At 45.5% G+C, this 20,411-nt stretch overlaps 1 protein-coding gene across 1 annotated transcript in view; it reads left to right on the forward strand.

Annotated features, from left to right (window-relative positions):
* The window catches only part of DBNDD2 (dysbindin domain containing 2), a 30,947-nt gene extending 13,965 nt beyond the window's left edge, over window positions 1-16,982 (forward strand). The window contains exons 2-4 of the mRNA XM_083508305.1: window positions 5,278-5,433; window positions 5,559-5,705; window positions 14,757-16,982. Coding sequence (XP_083364431.1) covers window positions 5,278-5,433; window positions 5,559-5,705; window positions 14,757-14,959 — 506 coding nt within the window. The 3' untranslated portion in view covers window positions 14,960-16,982. The remainder of the gene's footprint in view (window positions 1-5,277; window positions 5,434-5,558; window positions 5,706-14,756) is intronic.
* The last annotated feature ends 3,429 nt before the right edge of the window (window positions 16,983-20,411 follow it).

The raw sequence follows: 20,411 nt of genomic DNA on the forward strand, positions 1-20,411 counted from the left end.
CTTTCCAATCATCTGCTCCCTTTAGCTCAGGCATGGCCAAACTCCCCCCCCCAGCTGTTTTGGGACTACAACTCCCATCATCCCTAGCTAACAGGACCAGTGGTCAGGGATGATGGGAATTGTAGTCCCAAAACAGCTGGAGGGCCAAGTTTGGCCAATCCTGCTTTAGCTGAAGATGGCAGGGATTGAACTTGGGACCTTGTCCCTGAAAAGCAGGTGCTCTACCACTGAACTATAGCCCTTTCACATGCGTAAGTTCCATCCATGACTACTTCTTCATCGGGAGTATGCTGGACTCACTGCACAATACATACTTCTGCATCCTTACTACTATTAGTCACTGTGTAAACTGCCAGGGGTGGCGATGGTGGTGGCTGGCAGAATAGTTTCCATGGGGGTATATATCTTCCCTTCCTCCCGAGTTCCCCCATTCTTGCATCATGTAATATTTGGAATAAAACGACATGTTTACCCTTCTGGATCAGCTAGTTAGGAAAACAAGGAAGCGGACATCTATTGATTTGTGCTTCTAGCTCAGTATTGTCCACACTGGCAGGCCGCGGCTCTTCATGGTTTCAGACCAAGCACACTCCCAGCCCTACCAAGAGAAGCTGGGGGTTGGAACTGGGATGTTTTGCATGCTCAGCAGATGCTTTGCTACTGAGCTGTGGTCTCTGCTTCCTGTGCTTCAGCACACATTCCAGTGCTGACTGGTGACTTAGGAAAGCCACTGTCAGCAGCCAGAGTCAGGTGCAGATCAGCAATACATAACCCCACTGTGTCTGTGAAGTCAGCTCTTTATTCAAAGGAACCAAAACAACACAGGCCTAGGGATCCCATAAACATTTGCTTGTAGGTTTTGTCCCAATGAGGCAGTTGCAAGGACTGAAGGTCCCTGCCTTCCCACAGTTGCCCAAGTCCCAGGGGTCCCCCCCCCAAGCAGTCATAGACTGCATTTGAATGCAACCAATCTTTCCTTTTCCCTTTTCATTTCTCACTGTGTTCTAGGTGACCAGAGGGTAGGGGAGCTAGTTGCAGCAGGAGGGGGAGACCCCCTGGATTCTTCAGCAACCTGCCTCATGGCTCCTCTCCTCTCCAGCCTCCTCTCCTGCCCCTGAGTCTGGACTGCTCTCTGCCACAGCCTCTTCCTGCTTACGAAACCCCGTTACCTCTTCAGCTTCCAACACCACCTCCTGCCAGTCTGCTCCCTCTTCTCCCTATGACCACTCATCTTCATCCCACCACCACTCCCATGGCTTTGACTCTTCTTTGGGGGTTCCCCAGCTGGTTCCTTCCACTGCTCATCTGCATTCCAGCAGTCCATGACTGCCATGCTTGTTAGCTGATGGGCATGTGTTAAGAAGGCTGCATGAGCCTTGCTTAGCCCAGCAGCTGTATCCCCCTTTCCTGGTAGCTGCTGCAGCATCTCCTGAGTTTTCTCTTGAAACTTGGCACTGAATACCTTAGTCCCAGTAGAGAGACACAGCCTTGTCTGGTTCCTCCTACTTCTTTTTTTCCACAGCCAAGACAAAATTCAACAGTTGCTGCTGTTTGGCTGAAATTTCCCCTGAAGCAACAGACAAGGCTGCTGAGCCTGAGACACAGACAATTAAAATGTTCACTGTTTGTTTGGTTTCCTTGGTTATGGCACTGCCCAACTCAGTAATCACATTTTCCTTATACCAGACAGACTGGTCCCTGCCTCGATGGCTATTGAGTCAAGAAGCTTGGAGGCATCTGAGATTCGCTGCGGAAAATCTCAAAGGCAAAGTCCGATGGCTACCCAGTTTTGTTGTTTCTCCTCTGTTGCTTTGATCATTGACCTCTGGATTTCTCCCCAAAATGGGAGATTGGCCCAACCCTTGGCCTGTTCATAACAGGCTGCGATTGATTGTTGAGCTTCTTGACTTGTACTTTCGCCTCTTATGTGGTTTTCATCATGGAAAGAATTAAGAGACTCTTTTTTTTGTTGTTAAGAAAAAAAAACTGAGCAGGAACTGAGTTATCTGTGTTCAAGAGGAAATCTTTTTATGGGTTTGGGGAAGTATGCTGATGGACTGAAGAAAAGTGTGAGCATGAAACAAAAGAAGCAATAATCAAGCAGACTTGGCAACTTTTCCACTTCAAATGGGTACCCAAGAGCTCACTTCCTTCCTTCCCTTTAAAATTATAGGGATGGAGGGGAAATTCATTTGGAAACCTACTTAATTCACATTTCTTGAACCAATTGTGAACTGAAATAAAGCTATCCTTCAAAATTCTCCAAATTTTGCAATGCAGTTCTCCAGGCAAGAAAACACGTACCAAAAAAGCCCTGTATTTGACAGAGTTTTTATTGTTGTGAAAATGATGCAGAAATGAGGTGAATTGAATTTAAGATTGGAAAAATGAGAAACCAGAATTGACAGACTCATTCTTCCCTAATCCTAATGCCAATTTTTTAAAAAATTCTGGCCAGGTCCCTAACTCATATTATTGGCAATTTAGTTGCCCAGTACTAGATCAAAGTGAAACACTTTGGAACCCAGCTCTGCCCTTGTGTAAGTCCACTTATATTACAAGGGAGCTGACTCTTTGCTTTGATCTAGCAATTTCATAAACCAGGCAGAACCTGGTTTGCTTTTTAGAACATATCTAAAAATACTGTCTGAACAAATGCAGATGCTAAATTTGCAAATATTAAAATGTCTACCACTGTTTTCTGCTTTCATCATGGGTCAAGGCAGTGGAAACTGGAGGTGTTGCTCCCATCTAGTACTGTGAGGGAAAGATTTAAACCTCTCCCCTTGATAATTTCAAAAAATGGTTACATATGGAACAGGGCTACCAGATAATGAACTGTGAAGATGGCGTAGATAGCAGAGGAGGGTGAACCTCTGTGTGCCCAAGCTTCCTTCAGTCTACTGAGTCACAGGATGGCTGGGTCTGAATCAACCTTCCCCCAACCTGAGTCCCTCCATATCATTTTGGACTACAGCTCTCATTATCCCTGACCACTGACCATTCTGGCTGGGGCTGATGGGAGTTGTGGTAAAAAGTATCTGGGCACCTGGGTGGGGAAGACTGGTTTCGAGCATAGATTCTCAAAATGTGGACTGTGGTCCTTTGGTGGTCCATAGCTCCATCCAAGTGGTCCACAGAAAGGAACACTTTAGAATATCTGTACTTGGCCCTGCTCTTTATTTATTCTTTTCCAATTGTGGAGATCGAGGACTCTTCTTTTGCCAAGGCTGGCTCACTTAACAAGGCATGTGATTTTCATAACAGAGACTTGGTACACTCTCCTAATTTTCCCCCAAAACAATTTGCTAGTTAAAGAAACCCTTCTCAGTGACTGGGTCTAGGGCTCATATTTTTCACAGTACTATATTGGTTTTGACAATGATGCCTGTGCTTAAGTGGGGGGAAAGTGTGGTTAAAATATGAGCTCTTTATGTGGTTTGACTGGTAGAACAACTGCCTTATTATGTGGCCTGTCAAGGTCCCCAGCAATTTCCCAATGATCCATGGAAGAAAGAAAGAAAGAATTCAGAACCAATGGTTTAGAATATACTTAAGCCTAATGACTGCTCTCCATGCTGCTTACAGTCAGGCTTGTTCAGAGCAGAGATTATCATTCTAGAACAGGGGTAGCCAACCAGGGGTCCTCCTGATGTTGTGCTCAGAAACTCCCATCATATAACACTGCTCCTGAAAGACCAACATTGGCTCCCAGTACGTTTCCGAGCACAATTCATAGTGTTGGTGCTGTCCTTTAAAGCCCTAAACGGCCTTGGCCCAGTATACCTGAAGGAGCGTCTGCACCCCCATCGTTCTGCCCGGACACTGAGGTCCAGCGCCGAGGGCCTTCTGGCGGTTCCCTCACTGTGAGAAGCAAAGCTACAGGGAACCAGGCAGAGAGCCTTCTCGGTAGTGGTGACTACCCTGTGGAACGCTCTCCCATCAGATGTCAAAGAGATAAACAACTACCTGACAATTAGAAGACATCTGAAGGCAGCCCTGTTTAGGGAAGTTTTTAATGTGTGACATTTTAATGTATTTTTAATCTTTGTTGGAAGCCACCCAGATGAGCGGGGTATAAATAAAATAAAATAATATATTATTATTATTATTATTATTATTATTATTATTATTATTATTATTATTAACCTTGATCCCTGACCATGCTGGCTGAGGCTGATGGGAGTTTCCACACACAGGAGGACACCAGGTTTGATACCCCCAGCCTAGGAAACCTACAAAAAGCCTGAAATGCAAAAGGCTGTTGTCTGGAGAGGTTACAGTATGCATGGCCTCTGACAATTCTTCATAGGTGGGAGAAATGTGAAAACACACACCCAAGAAAGGGATACAAATTGTTTGTCAACTTGGAAAGAAAGGTGGCTGACAAGGGTAGATAAGAGCCCAATGCCTCTCTGTTTCCAATCACCTTTCTCCCAACTACCCTGTTATAGCTTTGCAGCAAGTAGTGTAGCTGGTTTGGTTAGACAGAAGCAGGAGCCCCCTCCTACCCCCAGAGTTAGAGGTAGTTTGAAAAACAGAATGCTGCCTGTGAACTGCATGGTCATTCTGTTTTCACCTTTGGTAAACAGGTTTTGCAGGTTTTGTTTAAGAAACCTACCCAGACCCTTAGATCTTCCTCTGAGGTCCTGCCCTGAGTCCCTCTTCTGAAGAAGTCTGGGGTGATGGCAAGGGAAATGGCCTTTTCAGTTGTGGCCCCCCCCCCATTTGTGGAATGCTCTCCCCAGTGAGGTCTGTCTGGGGCTCTCACTAACAACTTCTTGGTGTCAGATTAAAACCCATGATGTTGGTTGTTAGTTGTGCTTGATGAGTTGTTGCTGATGAAATGTTTGCTGCGGTTTATTGGGGACTGTCAGTGGATCTTTTTATGAACTGCTACATCTTTTTATTATGTCTTCATTTTATGCTTGCTTGCTTGTTTATTTTGTATACCTCCTAACCAGCAGGTCTCATGGCGGTTCACACTTAAAAAAAATGTGTAAGACCCCCGGAGACATTTTTTTGCATAGCAAGTGATTAATAAGTCACTCATAAGTTCAAATCATCGGTAATAATAATAAAATACTTCTTGAAGAGCAGTGACATTGTGGCAAAGAAACGCGTGCAGACTGAACCTTCTCTCAAAGCAGTTTAAACTCTCATTAAAATTCTGCTGCCCACTTAACCTGCATTTGGCTCTGGGAAGTGTTTCCCTTCAGATAAGAAATGAGAGGAAGCTGCTTCTGATTTCTTTTCCTCTCTCTGGTTCCTTTGTAGCCGACATGGACAATGGGCAGCGAGGGCTGGATGCAGAGCAGATGCAGCAACAGCAACTCAAGCTACGGGAGAGGCAGAGGTTCTTTGAGGAGGTTTTCCAACATGACGTAGATTTCTTCTTCCCAGTATCACATCTGCAGATAGAGCACAGGAGACGTAAGTACCGTTGGGAAGGGCGTCATAGGCGGTGTGTTAGACTATGGAACACAGTTGCCCCACTCGCATGTAAAACATTAACAGGTGATGGCCATGACATCTGATGGCTTCTGTCTCTTTGCTAGCTCCCTTAGGCAGCATTTCCTCCATGGAGGTGAATGTGGACATGCTGGAACAGATGGACATGATGGACCTTTCTGACCAAGACACTGTGGATGTGTTTCTCAGCTGCGGGACCGAGGACAATAACAACGTAGCTGCTCTTTTGCCAGGTATGTTCAGTTCCCATTAACTGACCCACATCAACTTCTAGCCACATTCAACTCTTTCTGTGGCCTGTTGAAATATAACTCCTTCTTTTTTTAAAAAAATATATATTTTTATTGGTTTTACATATATTTTCCAAATAAAACATAACATAACATCTCTCATCTTATACCACATTTTGGCTATAAGCCTAGGACTTCCATCAACCACGTCTAGTGATTTTCGACCTTCATCTCTTAGTCTTGCATTTCCTTCTCTTAACTATTACTTTTAATAAACCATACTTTAGAATACATTCTCCTAAATTTTTTCTGTAATATTTCATATAGTTCTCCTTACAAAACTTCTTGTAATCCTACAAGTGTAGTCAGCTGATTACAATTGTTTTTCAAATAACTCGCATATTTACTCCAGTCCTTCAAGAATTTCTGGTCCTACTGGTTTCGAATTCTTCCTGTCATCTTATCCAATTCTGCATAGACCATTGATTTCATCTGCCATTCCTCTTTTGTCGGCAATTCTTCCTGCTTCCATTTCTGTACCAATAATACTCTTGCTGCCGTTGTCGTATATAAAAACAGTTAATATCCATGTCTACAATCCCAAGTAAGAATGCTTCTGGTTTTTTTAATAAATGTATATTTCAACATCTTTTTCATCTCATTATAAATCATTTTTCAGGAACCTTTCACCTTTTTACATTCCCACCACAGATGATAGAATGTACCTTCTTTTTCCTTACATTTCCAACATTTGTTACTTATTTTATACATTTTAGCTAATTTCACTGGTGCAATATACCATCTGTACATCATTTTCATCACATTTTCTTTCAAGGCATTGCATGCAGTAAATTTTAGAAATATAACTCCTTCTTAAAGGGGAATGGCTGGAATGCCCACCCAAGGGATTTTGAGTGTGAATTGGACCAATCACTGTTCATCGCTGACATCAATGGAGGAAGCTACAATGAGGAAAGAACATATAGAGTGGCTGGGGAAAACCAGCCAGATGGGCAGGGTAGAAATAAATTATGATGATGATGATGATGATGATAGGATTTGTGTGTGTGTGTGTCACTGTGTTTGTAAGGCTACTTAGGGTGTTCTTCTGATTCCTGGTAGGTAATTGCAGACCAACTAAATTGCAGAGCTACTAAAGGGGATCTGAAGAGCTGAGATTAGTAATGAGCCTAGGGAGCCCTTGGACCATGACTCCCCTTGCTAGTAGAGAGAATTGATCTAGCCTATCTGAGATACTGGCACAGGCTAAACGCCTTCGAGGATCATACCCTTACTAAGCTCTGCTGGTTAGAGCAACTAAGGACAGGGGGCTGGCTCAAAAGTGCCAAGATACGCTTAGGGTTTATAATCTTCAAATGGAGAACTACTTAGCCCACGTGACCTTAGAAATTGGATTTTTGATCAGGATGCCAACCAAGAAAGAGCATCCATCATCGCCACCCATTACTCTGCTTGTTACACCCAAATTAAGACCAATCATTCAAGGCCCCATTACCTTGAGACTCTGACCTTCCCACAACTACTACGCAGGGCTTTTGTAGAACTAAGATTCCAACAGATGCCCTCAGCATATTGAGAGGGGAGATATCAGGGAATCCCCCATATTGATCGCAAATGTATATATAGATGCAATCAGGTAGAGGACATCACACACGACCTGCTGATTTGCCCCCTGTGTACAACGCCCAGAGGAAATTTTATATTGCCAATTTTTAATTGGCTTCCAGGTTGATCCGCACAGGAAGTGACAATTGAACTGCTAGCAGATAAACACCTATATATCACACACCAGGTAGCCAAATTTGCGTTGGCAGCCAAAAAGCTCCATTCCAGCTATGTGAATGCACTCCAATATTAAAATTTAATGTTGTAAATTTCTTCCTATGTTACACACTGCTACAGGCTATGTTGTATGATTTTAAAGGAAAGTTTTCCTTTTATTTTCTGTCATCCATTGTAAAGGCCTTTGGCTACATACAATAAAGATGGACTTGACTTGACTCAGGATCTTCTCGGATCAAGTGGGGCCAAGGTTACTTCCTACAACAGCATCATTAACAGGCACGTGCTAAGGTTGCACCTGTGCAAGTTGCTCCACCTGCATTTCTTACCAAGGCAAGGTGGAGCAGACTATCCCTCTGCAGCCTACTGTTTGCATTTTTTTGTGCAAAGGGTGATACAGGAATTACTTGAGAATAAGCACCCCAACCTACCATCCTGGGACAGGGAGAGTGGGATTCTCAGTTGACCAACTGCAGTTACTTACGAGTAGCTCTGCCATTGGGTCGGTCTGCCAGCTTGCTGCTTCGGAAGGAGAAGCAATAGTTTGGAGGAGAAGCAAGAGAAATAGAGGAGAGACATTGAGCTAAGCAGAAGCCTGGTCTACTGCTTACTAGAAGTACTGCCTAGTGCCACCTTTAACTTGTACGCCTTTGGCAGATCATGCCAAATTCTTATTGTTCTTCATAAGCACGAGGGCTAGAGGTTCAAAACTAGCTAAACTCTGCCTGATTTTGGAATATGGTTAGGTGTTATGGGGATCACACACACAAATGCCATGCTTTTAGGATTTATGGAACTCATTCAGGTACCAGCAGTACTCTGTTGCACTGATATGCACCCACACATACACTAGTGAAAAATAAAAATGAAATGTATGCACTTTCTACTTACCGGTACCCGTTTGGTATGTCATGCTTGTATCGGTTTGGCTTCTTTTTCTGTGCAATGTGCACATTAAATGTGACAGTAAACAATGGAAAGTCTCTTTTATTATGTGTTTAAACGATGATGGTGCAGATCCAGGTCAAACCAACATATTCCATTTCTGAGCATGTGCTCTTCAAAGTGAAATTGTGCTGCCTCTTAGTGGGATTTATAATTTAGGAGGTGAAACCATTGCCACTGCCAAAACAGATTATCAAACAGTCAGTGGAGAAGACCAAAACCTTTATGGGTTGTGTGCCAAAAAATTGATTGCCTTTTTCCCCGTAGCAGAGAAATCCAGATGCTTGAAATTAATCCGTGCGTTGGTGTGTTAGTTAAAAAGCCATCACAATATCAACGCAAACTCTGCTGCTAGCACACAGAAACAAATTTAGCCTTTCAGCCTACCTGCTGATTCCACCCCACCTGGATCTGTCCCTGCTCCCTATTACTAACTATTCTTCTGTTTTCAAACCCTTCAAATCCCAAGTCAGTGAAAAGTACATTCCCCCCCCCCTTCTCTGGGCCCTACATGCTCATTTGAATCTTTCCAAACAAGAATAGATGAGGGAGCAAGCACCAAATGTGACAGATCTAATGCTGGCTGATGGATAGATCTGACATTTTATTCAAATGTCACAGAGGTTCCCATGGATTGGGGGCTAAACAAGTAGCTTGCTTTGCCATTTACAGCGTTTTGGCTGTATGCTCTTCTGAGCCTGAGCGATGGGGACTTGGATGCAAAGATTCCTAAGACTGAAGAGGAGCAGTACAGGTGAAATGCTCTCTGGTTAAAGGAGCAGAGGGGAATGAAACTGAGACTAACCTCTGTCCACTACAGGGGTAGTCAACCTTTTTATACCTACTGCCCACTAATGCATCTTTCTTGATAGTAAAATTTCCTTACCGCCCACCAGTGCTCGATGGAAGGAGGATTCAGCTTGTGCCTTAGAACCCCCTACCGCCCACCTAGAATCCTGAAATGCCCACTAGTGGGTGGTAGGGACCAGGTTGACAAGCCCTAGTCTACTAGTAGAAAGGCTGAAAGAAGAAGCCCCAGAAGAAATCTGTGAAATAGGATGGCGATTCATGTCTCACCATGCAACAATAGAAACGTGCCACCAAAAAAGAAACAAGGGCACAGTCTTGAATAAAATTTGCATGAAATAACTTACTGTATATGTTTGGTTGCAAATTTAGAAATGAGTAATATAATCTAAATAAACATACAGTCCATCTTACTATAGTGGAGAACACAGCGCCTAGGGGAACTCTGTGTCTGCTCAGTCTTCTGCCCATGTATTAACAGCTGGTGGGTGAGACTCAGGGCTTTTCCATACCTCGACTTGCCCCCGGAGGCATGGAGGACCTTTAGTGCTGAATCAGAACAAATGTCAATTGCCATTTGCTCTGATTTAGCGCAAAAGAGCTGGTTTTCCGGAGGAGAGTGGCAAGACCAAGGCAAAACAGCTAAGACCAATGGCTAGAAAGCATAGGGAAAGTGGGGAACTGCTTGGACCCATGCTGTCCAGGGACAGGGGAACTGGAAGTATGGACAAGCTCTTGTACTCTTTGTTTTTAAAGTTTAAATCAAACTTGAACCAGGCAGTCTCTCAAACAGAGCAAGGGTGTCTAATTAATCACCTTCCAGAGGTTGTTGGACTACAACTCCCACCAGCCCCATCAGTATGGCCATTAGTCAGGGATGATGGGGCATGTAGTTGTAGTTGAAACGCTCCAGTTTAGCCACTCCTCAAAAAGGGGATCGATGCAAGGAGGAAGGAGAGGGGATCGTTCCATCTGCCAAGCTGCAAAGCTTGTGCATGCAGGATGGCTGGAGGAGCACAACTTTAAATTCCACCCAATGGATATACTGAGTAGAACTTACCATAGGCTGGGATTCAGCTAATGCAGGGGTAGGCAACCTAAGGCCCATGGGCAGGATGCAACCCAATCGCCTTCTCAGTCCGGCCCATGAATCAGCGTGTTTTTACATGAGTAGAATGTGTGCTTTTATTTAAAATGCATTTCTGTGTTATTTGTGGGGTATAGGAATTTTTCTATGTTCATTCCCCCCCCCCAAAAAAATATAGTCCAGCCCACCACATGGTCTGAGGGACGGTGGACCGGCCCACAGCTGAAAAAGGTTGCTGACCCCTGAGCTAATGAGCGCCGTCCAAGAGAGAGAGAACCCTGTGGAAGAACGTCCCTTTGTGCAATGGGCTTCCAGGAGGTTTGCCTGCCCCACGCCTGACGTTCTATGATGTTAGGTGATACGGTTTGGGACAAACTATGCCATGGGTCAAATGTGGAGGTCTGGCAGGCTTAAACGGCCCACAGGCTAGCTGTTTCCTACCACTGATCTATCCCATCACCCTGTGACCTCAGCTAATCTTACTGCACAGTGCAATATGAATGCAGCACCATAACTTTTCAATAAATGTTCAGGGGTGGGGACAGGACAAAGAAAGACTGGCCACGCACCCCACTTTGTGAAGGTTAATGCCCTTTCTGGAAAAGCAGTACCACCTCCAGAAGGCTGCTTGTTCCCACTGAACGAACTAATTAAAAGAATTTGGGAAACGAATTGCCAAACCAACCTACCAACCAAAGCCCAGCACACCATTTAATCAGTTGTTATTATTCTGCAAGCATGGGCCAGTTGTCCCTAAATGGACAACATCACTGACCCATCTCCCAAAGTATTTGAATTTATGTTGATTGCATTTTTTAAAATACAGCTCTCGGTATCCCCGCTCTGTTCACTCTCAGGCTGCAAGGCTCTTTGCCCTGTGCAGGAGGTCAAAGAGAAGGCGACAAGACCCGGCTATTATGCAGTGATTCAGCCAGAGTGCGATTCAAGTACTTTACCGGCACAGCCTCCTGCATTCCAGTTAAACGGCCTCACTGATGATGTCTCCAAGCCACGTTATTCACAAGCCATGCACAAAAGCTCCCGTTGCCAAACATGGAGAAGGAATGCGAGGCACGTGGCTTGTACAATGACACGGCCAGGGATTCACTGAGGAGATCTGGCCAGGCCAGGCTCTCGACGGAAGGGGTTTACGGGGTCAACCTCCTCCCGCTGTTATGGAGTCACATGCTGCGCGGCATGTTCAGTGGTGTCTTTGGCTAATGATTTATTAGCAGGGCAGATAATACCATCCGCGCAACGTAACTTTCGCGCAGAAGCACGGGGGGCTGTTTCTGAACAGGATCGGGAGTTATTGAACCATACGGCAGCCTGGGCTGCCAAGTTCTGTGCGGAGGCAGCAAAAGGGAAGATGTAAATTAAGCAAAATCCCATATGTTGTATTGCATAACTCATTCTAATTTCCGAAAACGCAAGTTGTCAAATAGTTGTCTTGGCAACGAGCGGTGGAATAGAAGGAAGAAGGGGGCCTGTAAACTTTATGAGCATTAGCAGGCATGGAACATAAGAACCACAAAGGGAGCACAGGCCCAGCTTTCAGCAGCTGCTGTGAGCTGATGGCCCCAACAAGGCCCTCCCACTGCTGATAGCTGTGCCAGATAGCTGTGTCTGCGAGTCCCCATTTTACGATGTTCTGGTAAGTTTTTAGAAAACTGCCCTGCAGTCTCTAATATTCCCTTCTGGGGCAAGGTGACAGAGAGTGTGGTGGCTAGCCAGCTGCAGGTATGCCTGGAAGCATTTTATCTGGATCCATTCTTGGTTTCAGGCCTGGTTTTGGCACCTAAGCAGCCAGATTGATGGCCTCTGTCAGAAAAGCGATGGGGAATGCAACCCTGCTGCTTTTCCTTGACCTCTCAGCAGCTTTTGGAAGAAGGAGCTGTACTCCCACCCAGAGCCATCTTTCCCATTGGCCTTAGTGGTTTGTTGCGCCACGGCGCTAGCCTCTCAGGGGCGCCCTAGCGAGTTTGGGAGCTGTGCGGCTTTGCCGGCAGCCTCCCCTTTCCCTGCACGCCCGCCAGCTGCGCCCTGCCAACTATATGGCTGGCGGGCATGCAGCTTCTTTCCCAAGCCTCTGCAGGAGGAGAGCGATCCCTGCAGAGGCTTAGGATGGAATCTGCGCACAGCTTCCCTCCCAAGCCTCTGCATCTGCTAAAGATGGCCCTGCTCTTGGTCGTTGCCCTCCTCCTGTTTCCTGGCGAAATGCGGCGTGCAACCTTCCCAGGCTGCCTTCTTGGGCACCCTGATGCCAGAGAGCATGTCCACCAGCACGTTTTCCTGCTTGATCGCTGCCACCAGGCCAGGGATCGGGGCGGTGGGGGAGGCAGAGGACATTTTCCACTGCCCCCTCCCTTGTTTTGGAGTTGCCATGGGGGGGGGGGAGCCAGAGGGATCTTTGTACCACAGCACCAGATACGCTTAACCAGAGGGTGTTTTGTCCCGTGTTTTCTAAAGCTTGGAGCGAACTGATGGAGCAAAAGGGAGCTACTGAGCATTTCATGTTGGATCCCTGGGTGCCCTGCAATCTCAAATTTTACCCAAATACCTCTCTTGTTTTGCAAGCCTTTCTCCAGAGTCACAAGGGAGAAGGAAGAAGTTTCCTTTCTTCTTAAAGTGAGATTGCTGTAGAGCTAGATTTTGCACTCTACAAGGTTGTGCTTGTGTGGCAATTTCAATGGCATGCAAAAGGTAGCCACATTTCTCTCTGTCCCTGCAGCTGCTCCAGAACAATTATGTAGTGCCCATTTTGAACTTCACCCAATTCCACACCTGAAATCTCCTCATTGCAAACAGAGGAGTCAAACTGGTGGGCAACAGTCAGCTGTATTAATTTACAGGCTCCAGCAATGGGAAATATGGCTTCTCAAGGCACTGGGCAATTTTTAAAAGTAACAAAACTAAACAAAATAGAAAGGCATTCTCTGGGCACCTTCTCAGATTACATTTTGCAGTTTACAGTCCCCCAAAAACTGTGTGTGTGCAACAACAAGAAAATGCCCAGAGATGCTAATCTTCAGAATACCTTAAATTAGGTCAGGCATGGTGAGATGCACAGAGAGTCTTAACTTGTGTCTGACTCCTCTGACACTACAAAGGCTTATCCAGACAGCAAGAAGCCAGCATGTCCCGCCCCATTTTAGGCTTTGCAGAATGGCTGCAAGAAATAATCGTTCAAGATCCTTGTGTTTGGGTAGCCTGTCTGTGAGATGAAGGGGTGAGTCTTGTGTGTATATGAAACTAGATGCATTTTAATGCGCTGTTATGGAATTTGCCCCCACAAGAAGCAGTGATGGCCACCAGCTTGGATGGCTTTAAAAGAGGATTAGACAAATTCATGGAGGATAAGGCTCTCAGTGTCTGCTAGCCATGATGACACAGTTGGAGGCAGTAATGCTTCCGAATACCAGTTGCTGGAAACTGCAGGAGGGGAAAGGGCTCTTAGGCTCAGGTCCTGCTTGCAGGTTTCTCAGAAACATCTGGTTGGCCACTGCAAGCATAGGATGCTGGGCTAATGGGTTGTTTGCCTGATCCAGCAGGCTCTTATGCATGTGAGGCATTACCCTAGGACAGGCATAGGCAAACTCGGTCCTCCAGATGTTTTGGGACTACAACTCCCATCATCCCTGACCACTGGTCCTGTTAGCAAGGGATGGTGGGAGTTGTAGTCCCAAAGCATCTGGAGGGCCGAGTTTGCCTATCTATGCCTGCCCTAGGATACCTAGAATATCAGCATAGGTGTTGATATGTTGATGTTGTGTTTACAATACCCAGGGCCTTGCAGAGCCAGGCAGAGCCCGGGCCAGGTAGATAATGTTTCCCCCTTTTTTTTACCTGGCGCCCGTTCCGCGCTCCTCTGCAGAGCCGATCACAGGCCCTGCGCCGGACGCCAGGGAAGCTTTACTCTCAGGCTGCCAGCCATGGCCCCAGGGAATCCGGCCACCACCGCCACCGCCTTTGCGCCTCTGTGTTTGCCCCAGTGCATCCCCTGCGATTGTGAATATGCTGACCGAGGCCCCCTTGGAATCGGAGGCCCTCCTCTGTCTGGGCTTGACAATACCCCTGCAGCAACTTGCATGCAGTAAATTTAGGAATGGAGCAGGGGGGATAGACATGTGGCATCATACTGCCCTTGGTGCTGCAGACATTATAAAAAACTTGAAACACTTGCATTTTCAATTATAATGTGGCATGCATGTATCTGCTAACTAGTTGCAATAACCATCGGTGGAAAACAGCAGCAAAGCTTAGGTTTTCTTCTGCTCTACTATAGGGAGAGCCAGCATAGCTTAAGAGACCAGAAATGTTACAGGAACAGCTTCACATCAGTATAGAGGGCAGCAAAATGTTGCCCAGCCTCATCAAGCGCTTGTTCTCTTTTTGTCTTCCTCCTTGGCCAGATTCCAACCGTTACGAGGAGGAAATTTCTCTGCAAGTGCCCAACTCGACCGAGATCAAATCCCGGATCTCATCCACATCCTCTGCCTCTACAGACCTGAACAGCCTAGACACCAGTGAGGAAGGGGCCGAGACCCCCGTGGTGCAGTCAGATGAAGAAGAGCTGCAGCAAGATGGCCCCGAGGAGCAGGAGAGCAGCAGCTAGCGGTGTGTGTGTGTGCGTTTGTGTGTATGTTGCCAATCCACCGCATTGACTCTGCCAGCTGACATGATGAAGAAGGAATGTGGCTGTCTGGCTCAGTGACTAAACCTCACAGCGGTTCCCTATCTCATTTCTTGTACTCGGGGAGAATTAGAAATAAGCCTTCTCCCTGCAGGATGGTCAATGCATTGAGAAGCATAGGGAGAAAGGGGTGAGGAAAAGGGACTGTAGTTTTTTGTTTTTTTCAACTAACTCTCCAGCCTTTTACAGCTAACGCTCTTGGTTCACTCACCCTGACTACGCAAGTTAGCCATGACCTCGGCTGCAATTATTTCAGGCAAGGCATTTGTGCAGGCTTAGAGTCTCTCCGATTCCAGCACACCACATACACACAACAAATGTCTTAGTTGTTAACATAAAAAAAAATTGTATTCCTTTCAAGCAAGCAGATGGTCATGTATGATCTATTTGAGACCCCTACATTACAGGGGTTGGGCCAGACGACTCTTGAGATCCCTTCTAACTCTGCAATTCTATGAGTCTACAACTGGGAGGATGTGCATTATTGGGGGGAAAGGGCCAGTAAGGCACTGTGGTTCAAGAAGAGATGACTGAACAGGATTAGATTCCTGGGGGAGGCACTGATAAGCAGTGGAGCATGGTTGTTTATTCTTCCTCCCCTACAAATATAATTTTGCATTCTTACACTGCAAATATGCAGTGTATATTGGGAAGGTAAGAAGCAGAGGAATGACTAATGAAAAGAAAAATGGGCTTCAAAAAGGGGGTGTAGCAGTAATAACATCTATTTAGTGTGGGCCCACATAACTTCTGACACACAGAGCAGAATGCACCCTACCTCAGCCATGTCTGCCCCCCCCTTCTGATGTTTCCAAGTGATTACAAAACAGGTTCTCACGCTTCTGGTATGCTGTAATTGGTGGTTGGTCGTGGCATTCAGCTTGATGGGTGACAAAGTTGTGTAGACCTTCCCTAGGTAGAAAAGTTGCCTTGGGCTGCTGCCATGTGGCTAGTTTTTCAATGATGCAATAGAATTCACTTGGTGCAGTAGCTAAGAATACAGGATGCATGAGATTAGTCTCAGTCCTTGGTTCAAATCTTTCCTCTGACATGAACTTGCACAGTGGCCCTGTCCTCCTCCTTCAATAGGGGGAATAGCAGCAATGACCCATCTTACAGGAACATTGAAAGAGTTTCTGAAACAATGTACATGAAGAGCTTTGAACACTAAATGCTAAGTATTCTTATTATTCATCATGTTTCTCAACTGTCAGGCTCAACACTAATTCATGGGGAATGTTCAAGAGGCACACCTGAAAACGAACTGATAGCAAAATGCTGGTTTAGGGAGGAGCTACAGCTTTTCAGTAGAGTACAGGCATTGTATGCAGGAAGTCCTTTTCCAGTTAAAATGATCTCGGCTAGCAGAACAGGGGAAGATTTCTGCCTATGGCTTTTCCATGCAACTGCCACTAAAAGCAGACTGCATGTTCAGGTGTGTTTGTCCCCCACCAATTTGGGGTTCATGGTGCCATCGTTAGACACTGCTTAAGTCACACTTACTCATAACTAGATCTCTTTCTTACCCCCTTCTAACATTAACAGTGAGCAGTCTGATTGTAAAACAGAAGCCAAAATGAACCAGGATGCAAACATGCATAGGAGATGGGATGATGAATCAAAAGAAAGATCTCATGGTGCAGAATAAATAGTGGAGCTCTGAATATCCATGACATTTTAGGTCAGAGATGGGGAACCTGTGCAGCCACTTCCAGATGTTGTTGGGACTCCCAAGTCCCATGGTCAGGGATGATGGGAGTCGTATCCCAACAACATCTGGAGGACCGCACATTCCCCACCCAAGCTTTAGATTACTTGCCTAATGTATTTTATCTGTGGATAACCTCACTGTGTAAAATTGCTACTATCACAGATGGCGCACTACATATTATCAATGAATTGGTTAGATTAACTGATTAAACATCATGATTGACTAAAAAAGAAAGGTGCTCCCAATTAAATCTTCACTGCATCAGGTGGTTTGAAAGCAGATGAATGGCAGCTGGGTTGCAGGCTGGCAACACTACTTGATCACAAGCTATCGGTTGTGTGTGCAAGACACAAATATTTTTGCACAACCTAACTTCTAGCATCCCCTTGGTATATGCAGTAAGAGCTGCAAAAAAGTGAGCAATAAAGTGTGCAATAAACTGAGAGGTTGGACCCAACTGACAGAATGGGGGGGGGGAGCACAGGAAAACCACATGGACAATACCAAGAATAACCATCCATGTGGCTCATCCTCAAGTCAGTTTTGAGGACAAGTAATTATAATGTCAGTTTACAGGTGGGTAATTGAGGCTGAGAAGCAGTGACATTTTAAAAGCAACCTGTTCTCAGCTGAGGTTCCAAGCTCAAGCCTAGTACTGTTTTCCGTATAGTGCAGCTAAACTGTATACAAGTCTAAAATTGTCTTACCACTCTGGCCAACTTGATTGGGTATACAGAAAACAAACCATATAAATATATGGCCATCCAAATGTTGTTGGACATCCATCCCCCACCAGATTCCCCATGCATAGCTTGTATCATGATCACAACCGGATTTTGTTGGGTTGCTATACAGTGGGAAGCTAATTGCAACTTTCCAGCCTCAGCGGAAATACACGTGTATGCAATGGTCCACACCTGAAAGCAATGCAATTTTCATGCCTTCCCCTACACTGTAAATTAGCATGTCAAATTAATGTTGGGAGCAGCACTCAAGTCTTCAGTCTGCTTTAAACCAGACAGGTGCTGGCCCTGTTGTAAACTGAACAAGAAAACCACTCTGATTGTGAAACTGGAAGAATCCCAAGAAGAAATAAAAGGAGCCTGGTGTATAAATAACCTTGGGCCGGCCCAGTTCCTGGGGAGCTCCCTTTAGCTGCCTGGCATCGGCATTGACTCAACACATCAGCCAGCCCTCTTGGGTCCTGGCAATAACATCTAGCATTTCAGCTTCCATCCAGGTGCAAGTGAGTCATAGTTTATCCATTTGCAAACAACTCCAGCAACTGCTTTCCAGCGAGAGGTCTAAATAGAAGGCAAAGGACTGAGAGGAGGAAGTGACTCAGGAAACTAACAGCACAGGTGGGTGGGGAGAGAGACCAGTGATAGAGATCTAGCAGCCACAAGGACAACCCACCCTAAGCAATAAAAGAAACCAATGGAAAAATACAACTGGAAAGAGGGTGAACTGCGAACACAGAAAACAACTCTTAGCAACTGTGCAGGGGGGGGGGGGAGAACTCCTGACAGGAACACGTTTGAGCACCGAGTGCACTGCTTTTCACAGAAAAACAAAGTCTTATAGCAACTTAAAGAATAACAAATTTATTTATTTATTATTGTGGCACAAGCTTCTGTGAGTTCATGTCTGTCCATGTCATCCGATGCATAAAGTGTTATCCTCAGTCAGGTTTAGCCCAATACCTTTTGCTGCCTCAGGTGAACCAGAAAATGTTTAATGACTGGGTAGCAGAGAAGCACTCTCTCCTCTGAACACAAACAGAAATATGCATCCCCCTCAACTCGGAGTGGAAATTTTCAACTGGACGGGAATTTTCATTGCTGTTGATCCAACTAGGGTTATCATCCCCTTTTCTGGACATGCTCCTGTGCCTTTAACAATAAGTGACAACAGAATATTCCAGGGATTGGGAATCTGTGGCCTTCCAGAAGTTGTTCCAACTACCAATCCCATCATCCCCTGACTACTGGCTGGGCTGACTAGGAGCTATAATCTATCAGGAATTGTTGTTGTTGTTTAGTCGTTTAGTCGTGTCCGACTCTTCGTGACCCCATGGACTAGAGCACGCCAGGCACTTCTGTCAGGAATTGGAGGGGCACAATTCTGAAATTTAAAACCAGTGGGACTTCTCTGGCTATTTCAAGTGAAGCTTGCACTTAAGTATGTGATTAGGAGTTAGATAAAAGGAAGGAAATTCAACTCTGCATTCCTGGGCTCTAGAAGAAAATGACAGGAATCTGAAAAAGGTTGTGCCTGCCCTCTAGTGGGCAGATTTTCCTATCAAGTTGCGGGAAATTAAGCAACTTGGTTAAGGCAAGAGGCCTTACCCAGCCTTATAAGACTGGCTCAAAACAGTTGACTGCCTGAGGCAACCAACAAGATGGTACCCCCACCATCCCATGTGAAGAAGCTGACAAGATTGACAGTCAAATCTTAATTCAATGCTGGTGACTGGACGTCTGCACTGTATCTAGGAGCTGTGGGATAGCTTAGAACAGGCATGTCAAGCCGGTCGATTGTGATCTACTGCTTCGATCGCAAGGTGGTGTTGGTTGATCCCGACCACCAGCCCCCCCCAAACCCTCTGTCCTCCCCCAAAAGATCAACAACTCTGGGCAATAACAATGAGTAGATCACTGCCAGTTGTATTATACTGGGAGTAGACCGCAGTCTCCAGAGAGTTGGACATGCCTGGCTTAGAAGGTATAGGGCAGGTCATGTGGCAAAGACTCTTCTGTTTTCTAAAACCTCAGCACTCCTCTCACACCCCCAAATCTGCCACTTGAGAGCCACCTCATTTCCTCCTAATGGTAGGGCCAGCCCCACTATCAGGTATGCAATAGCAGATTTCCTGCCTAAGCAGGAGGCTGGAATAATTAGTTTGGGAAGTCACTTCTAACTAGGTATATGTTTTGTTGCACTGTGTTGGCTTCTCTTCTGTGCCCACTCCCAACTCGTGTCAGATGCCTGACCCACAGAAGTTGGGGTCTTATGACCCCGAATGCCCATTTTAGCAGCCCCAGAGACAGCTGGAGATGAACATGGTGGTTTAAATCCCATTTCAGACTTGGACTCACTTATCTACTAGAAATAACAATGGCATAAGGATTGGCAAGATAAAATATTGCATAGGAAGCTGGTATGGTTTAGGATGTTAAAGCAATGAATTAGGGGTCATTGGGTCCCTAGTTCAAATCTCTGTTCGCTCATGAGCTGCTATACTAAAGGTTGTCAGAACCACTCACACAGAGGGCACATTTGCTGAAAATGATAAGCCAACCAACCATATTGAGGACAAACTACATACTAGAGCACACTGATTGCTGTCACTTTGCTTCTACCTTTGCATGAACAAGTAAATGCACCACAAAGGGGAACATGGATTTTTTCCCTCTGAGAAGCCAGGATTGCTAGCTTATTTGGCTTATTGTCACATGTGAGTAACAAGACTACATAAACTCTATTTAATATTAGGAAGTGTTTACACTTCAAAAATGCAACGTGTTTAATGAGAAGGACATAAGAAGAGCCGGTTTCTGTGGAAGCCGCCCAGAGTGGCTGGGGAAGCCCAGCCAGATGGGCGGGGTACAAATAATAAATTATTATTATTATTATTATTATTACATCAACCATTTATCTCGT

The sequence above is a fragment of the Podarcis liolepis genome (genome assembly GCF_965112155.1).
Source record: "Podarcis liolepis genome assembly, chromosome: 6".
Taxonomy (NCBI): Eukaryota; Metazoa; Chordata; class Lepidosauria; order Squamata; family Lacertidae; genus Podarcis; species Podarcis liolepis.